General features: G+C 50.4%; 1 protein-coding gene across 1 annotated transcript; it reads right to left on the bottom strand.

Moving 5' to 3' along the window:
• Window positions 1-4,075: 4,075 nt before the first annotated feature.
• On the bottom strand, window positions 4,076-5,779 carry LOC109776052 (peroxidase 2). The gene is made up of 2 exons (XM_040401761.3): window positions 5,217-5,779; window positions 4,076-5,118 (listed from the first exon to the last, which is right to left on the bottom strand). The coding sequence occupies exons 1-2, from the start codon at window positions 5,715-5,717 to the stop codon at window positions 4,333-4,335; spliced, it is 1,287 nt and encodes a 428-aa protein (XP_040257695.1). The 5' UTR covers window positions 5,718-5,779; the 3' UTR covers window positions 4,076-4,332.
• Between the last annotated feature and the right edge of the window lie 603 nt (window positions 5,780-6,382).

Below are 6,382 nucleotides of genomic sequence, written 5' to 3'. Positions count from 1 at the left end.
AATCCAAAATATTCAATCCAACATAAAAAAAACCTTGAAGAGCAAGACTCAATTCATCACGACAAGATAGAGAGGGAGAAACACCATATGACCCAACTATATTAACAAAGCTTGTGGTACATCAAGATCGTGCCAAATCTAGAACACGAGAGAGAGAGAGATCAAACACATAGCTACTGGTACATACCCTCAGCCCCGAGGGTGAACTACTTCCTCCTCGTCATGGACACCGCTGGGAAGTTGAGGATGACCATCGGTGCTAATTTCCCCCTCCAGAGGGTTCCAGAGAAGGCCTCCAGACGATATTGCTCTGGAACAGAGGCTCGCGGCGGCGGCATGGGAGTTCTAGGTTTCTGTATTTGTAGGAATGTTTGTGTTGGTTTCACGTCAGGGGGGCCCACGAGGGACCGACAAGCTCAAGGGGAGAGCTCTAGGGAGAGGGCGCGCACCCCAGGCTTGTGGATTCCTCGTGAGTCGTCTGGTCCTTCCTCTAAGCTTCGGGGATCTCTTTTGGTCCATTAAAAATCACCGTAAATTTTAGCCTAATCCGAGAACTTTTATTTCTGCACAAAAATAACACCATGGTAGTTATGCTGAAAACAGTGTCAGTCTGGACTAGTTTCATTCAAATCCTATAGAAGTGCACCAAAAACCATATGAAATTGTTGTAAACATGGCATGAATACTTCAGAAATTATAGATACATTGGATACATATCACTTGCCCACCCACGCGCCCGCGCCAGCCCTCCCCGGTCGCTAGTGCCATGCCTCCGTTCCCTAGCGCTACGTCCCTCCTGATCACCGCCCTCCTCCTGCGAACACTCCAACCGAGTACTGATTGTTGACTAGCGCCTACCGATTGCTGCTCCTGCTAACTAGCGGTCGCTGCCGTTACCTACATCCTCCTGACTGCAGCAACACCACCAGATCATGCCGTAATTTTCTCTCCCTACACCGCACTCTAGCCCCATCCGTCCTCTGCTTCAGCTCCCACGGATTTCTCTCTCAACTCCTCTCTCTCGGGTGGCCATAGCAACCACTTTGCCTCCTCCTGTTCCAGGAGTAGCAACCCCTTTGACGGTCCCTCGGTTGTGGTCATCCGCGAGGTTTTGATTTTTGAGCGTGTCCCCTCCCACTCCGAGGCTAACTTCTACTTGTGCAAGATGTACTTTTGCTTTCTCTTCTGCGAGTATGATCTCCACGACTACATTGACGGGCAGACCGATCTATTGGCCCTACCTCATGACGCAACTGGATATCCATCAACGCCACCGTCATCCGAAGATTCTTCCTCACCATCTCCAAGGATATTTTTCACACATCGTTCGTGACGGTTACACAGCACATACGGTGTGGACCAAAATCACCGGCCTCTTCAGCGACAACAGGCTGCAACTCATCATCTTCCTTCAATAGGAGTTCTTTGGTTTACACTAGAACAACTCCTCCATTGATGAGTCCTGCACGCGTCTCAAAAATCTTGCTGATGAGTTGCGAGATTTGGAGTCCGAGGTCTCCGATGAGCTCCTCCTATCGACGTCGATGACCGGTCTCATTGAGGACCTCAGCAACGCGCCGACTGAAGTAGTTGTGCTCTCGCGTGGTCCACACCGCCTTCGCCGTCGGTCTCTCCTATGGCGTGCCTGCTCCACTATCTGTGGCGCCGCAGTCGCGGCCTCCGATCACCCCAACACACAACCCGCCTCAACTAGCTCCCGATGGAAAGGTGCCTCCAGAGTGCAACCGCCAATGCAGGCACGACCACGTCGGCAATAGCAGTCAGCGCAATGGCGGCAACGGTGGGCAACCACGCACCACCCCGCATCACTAGCCGACTCCACTGTGGACCATATGGGTCAAACCCATGGACAGGGGTTCTGCACGCCTACAACATGCCAATGTTGCGCCTTCTATCCCGAGTTTTGTCGGTCCACGCACCAGGTAGTTCTTGTGACGCCTCACTCCGGTGCGTTGCTCGCCTATCCCGTCGCCCGCCTACTCTGGCGTGCTGCCACCGATGGCACCCCCGGCTACTTCGCGCCGCTGCCAACGACACCACCACCATGGGACCCCGTGCTGTTGACTTCTCTATCGTGCACTCCCACTCCTACTTCCTATGGCGGCGATGGTGTCTGGTACATGGATACTGGTGCATCCTCTCATATGGCCTCCAACCCCAGTAATCTCTCTGTTTCTTTTCCCACCGCTACCACCTCTCACATCATCATTGGTAATAGTTTTGCCCTTCCCATTACTCATACCGGCTCCACTAGTTTTCCGTCTAACTCCACGCCACTATATCTTCATAATGTCATTGTTTCTCCACACTTAATTCAGAACTTTGTGTTTGTTCGTTCTCTTTCTCGTGATAATTCTTTAACTGTGGAATTTGACAAATTTGATTTTTTTGTTAACAATGCTCATACCCGGATATTCCTGCATCGATGTGACAGCCCCGGAGAATTGTACCCAGACCAGCCATCTTCATCATCATCTTCCGCTGGACCTATTGCTCTCTTTGCCGGCATTGACCTCTGGCACGCACACCTCGGTAACCCTAGCTCAACCGTTTTCATCGCATATTAAGATTCACGGGACCTTACAAACACACCCATATATAAAAATAAAATTACAATCATGGTGGTGCCGAAGTCTTCTTCCTCATGTATTCATCGATGACGCATCGTGAGCGTCCCTCCATGCTGCCGCTTGGTCTCCGTCTTGGCGGAACAAACTTTCAGAACCCAGGAGCTTGTGGAAACAACAGCCGAGAAGTCGTCGATGCCGACCAGATGACACTGACGGGTAGATCGCCGCCCGAAGAAAGAACACCGATAAGGGCCATAGAAACTCGGAAAACCATGAAAGCCGGCCGAATCCAGACAGATCCTCCGAAAATCCAAACCGACCGGATCCCGGAAGACCCGCCAGTGACACAAAACCAAACAACCTCCGCCAGTGGTAAGCACACCAACGAAGCGGGGAAAGGGCAGCAAAACAATAATTCTAAAACTGGAAAAGTGCCATCGCCGTCGTGCCATCCCAAACCAAACATGAAGATCCCTAAAAGAAAACATGAGATAAATTACCCACGCCGATGTATGCCAAATCCGGGTTTGAGACCGAACTTGCCGCCATCTAGAGCCACTTGTTGATCCTGATCCTAGCAAGGACGAACTGTCATAGAAGCCCACCGCGTTGGATTTGGCCGTCTTCCACCGGCTTCACCAACGCCACAGTCGAGTAGCGGCTTATGAAGACCTTCACTCGAACCTCTCCGACCGCAGAAGCCCTCCAAGACTTCCCTAGCAAACCGCCTCTGAACCGGTCCACCCTGCTGGGCGAGACGAGAAGACGGTGACAGGCAGCTAGGCATTTGAATATCACCTTAGCCCTCTTTCTCTCACCAAGCGTTACCTTTTAAATTATAATTGATTTGGAGAAGTGTAATTTCACGCGTATAACTTGTTTTTCGTTTCAGTTTGGCTAATTCTCGGTCGACTGAGACTTCATTATGTCTCAGTCGATGCTATAGTCCTTCAATTTTGCATGGATATTCGTAAAATATTTTTCTTTTCAGCTTTTTTCTTTTTTTTCTTATACTTTATCACACCCTTTTTGCTTACCCTGTTGCAGGTTGCATTTTCGTAAAAGTAAAGTTACACTTTTCTAAATCAATGAGATTAAAAAAAAAACTTCGGGACCACTTAGAATTGGTAGAACTGTTCTAATAAATCAGGAAAGGTAAGAATGGAACATGAGTCACTATTCGCTATCGGTAGTTTATTACTCCCTCCGTTCCTAAATATTTGTCTTTTTAGATATTTCAAATTGACTATCACATACGGATGTATATAGACATATTTTAGAGTGTAGATTCACTCATTTTGCTCCATATGTAGTCACTTATTGAAATCTATAGAAAGGCAAATATTTAGGAACGGAGGGAGTATTTTATAATGCAGCTACTAGTTGGCCAGGCCAATATCAATTGTGAGATATCAGGCAACTTGTCGGTTGACCATACACACTCTAGGCTGAGTATCGTGCTTTGCATGAAGGGATAACGCATACCTAAGGATGTCACAGCAGAGAAGATATATATTGCCATTGATAAATAATGATTAACAGAAAAAAAATTCCTCAATCTCAGTGAAAAGTATTGCCGTTACGTAGTTGGCTAGTGGCACAACAAGGACTATAGCACAAATGAAGGAAATGAACCAACAAGCAAAAAACCTTAGTGAAAAGTAAACTAGAAATTAAGGAAGACGGAATGGCACACCCAAAAAGCACGACTGAATAGATAGTCTCCACCCTGGAGAGATGATCAACCGGTGTAGGGCTCGTTGACGAACCCGCACTTCTTCCTGATCTGGCCGTTGGTGCTGCTCTTCACCTCGATATTGCCCATCTTCACCATGGCATCCTCGAAATGTCTGTACCACAAGAAATCTCCGATCAACCACCAAGTGTACTTCTCCACCAATTCCTTGGTCTTTGGTGACGTCATGAGCGCTGCGTCGGAGGTGAAGAGCACTTTGCGATCCTTCACGTTCCTGTAGTACTGGCTGTCCAGCACGTCGGGGGTCTTGTAGTCCTGCGGCACCGTGGGATCACTGCCGGCGGGACAGTCCTGGGTCAGCTTCCCAGCGTACGTGGTGTCCATCGACGTGGTGGAGTTGTCGTTGGCCGGCGGCTGGAGACGGTCACGGAAGGAGGAGCACTGCGAGCGGCCGATGCTGTGCGCGCCGGAAAGCGCAACCATGTCGGTTTGGCTGAGTCCCTTCTTGGCGAACATTTGTGTGAGGGTATTGAGGTTGGCGAAGGGTGGTGGCAGGTTGGGCAGGGTCTCATCTTTGAGGGACACGGACCCGTCGTAGCGGCCGGCTGGCATGCTGAAGTTTATTTTGTTGCCGCTGAGTATCTTGCTGGCGTCACGGCCTGCGAAGGCGACGATGTCGGCGCAGGAGACGACACCCGGACATTTTTCCTCGATCTTCTTCTTGGCCGCGTCTATCACTTCGAAGCCACGCAGGCTCAAGTTTGGGATACCGAGCATCTCCGGATCCGGCTTGCCAGCGACCTTGTTCAGCAGGACAGAGGCATCGCAACCCTGAAAGCCACGCCCAAATTGTTAGCTTCTCAATCCTGCAGTGCACAACTAGGCCTATATATCAATCCAACTTCACTTGCGTATGTATGTATGTGTACCTGGACAAAGCAGTCGTGGAAGAAGAGGCGGATGAGCCCGGCCTTGATGCCGGCGGTGGCGTTGCGCACGGCGTCCAGCACGATCTTCTCGGCGTCAGGGCACTTGTCGTCGTAGTAGCCGACCTTGAGCCCAGTGGCAGGTGGAGGCGGGGCAGGGGTGGAAGCCGGTGGGGGCGCCGGCGTGGTGGGAGTGGGGGTGGGATACCCCGGGGTAGGAGCAGGGCTCGGTGGGAGTGTAGCCGGTGGAGGTGAAGTAGGGCTCGTCGGAGAAGAAACCGGTGGGGGCGTGGTGGGAGTTGGGCTAGGATAGCCCGGTGTAGGGCCAGGGGTAGGGCTGGGCGGAGGAGTAGCCGGTGGAGGTGGGGAAGGGCTGGGCGGAGGAGTAGCCGGTGGGGGCGGTGGTATGATGGGAGTGTTGGGATAGCTGTAGCCGTAGCCGGATGCTTGGCAGGCCACGGAACCGAGCACGACCAGCACGGCGAGAAGGGCAAGCTTGGCCATCTTCCTCTGCTCGGGGTAGCTACTCTTGCTCGATCGAGGGACGTCCACGATGGGATGAAGAAAACTTGCTGTTCCGCATGCGTATTTATAGTCTCGATCACGGGGGAAATCGCATGCATGTGTACTCCGGCCGTTTGGAGCGCACGTTTGTGATGAGTCAACGCTGCCTGCACTGAACGTGGTGACCACCCTGCAAGTTCTTGATATGCCTGACGCGGTGGCAGCGGCAGTAAGCTTGGTAGCGACTACGTGGCCATGATTTGATTGAATATATGTGTCGGTAGGTAATGATATCACCCCGTTCTGTATCCTTCGCAAAAAAGAAAAAAAATTCGGCTGGTACTACGAACGAGTGGTGCTAGTGCAAATTTTCCATCATTATATATCCTAGTTGTGCTGCGAAAAATCGTACTCCCTTCATTCCATTATACAAGGTCACAAATTCAGATTACAGGTATCAAGCTAAAATTTAATGACTGTTTTGCAAGCTAACATTTCTTTTCATTAATCGGAATCATCAATACATCGCATGCATGCAAGGAAGGCATGGGAAGGAAGTAGCTCTGTGTCATTATGACTACATGCATGCAAGTATTTAACAAGTTGCTAGTACGAGAAAGCATCTTTAATTTTTGCATCAATTATTGTTAGTGGGCTTGTATATA

Source organism: Aegilops tauschii, chromosome 2 (assembly GCF_002575655.3).
Source record: "Aegilops tauschii subsp. strangulata cultivar AL8/78 chromosome 2, Aet v6.0, whole genome shotgun sequence".
In the NCBI taxonomy this organism is placed as follows: domain Eukaryota; kingdom Viridiplantae; phylum Streptophyta; class Magnoliopsida; order Poales; family Poaceae; genus Aegilops; species Aegilops tauschii.
The sequence above is the reverse complement of the archived record's forward strand: the minus strand, read 5'-3'. Positions and strand labels throughout refer to the sequence as shown.

What these genes read in the sequence shown, in the direction of transcription:
- LOC109776052 (XM_040401761.3), bottom strand. Translation starts at nt 5,717, where the DNA reads ATGGCCAAGCTTGCCCTTCTCGCCGTGCTGGTCGTGCTCGGTTCCGTG. An exon ending in TCCACGACTGCTTTGTCCAG is followed by an intron (nt 5,119 to 5,216) that starts GTACACATACAT and finishes CGTGGCTTTCAG; the next exon opens with GGTTGCGATGCCTCTGTCCT.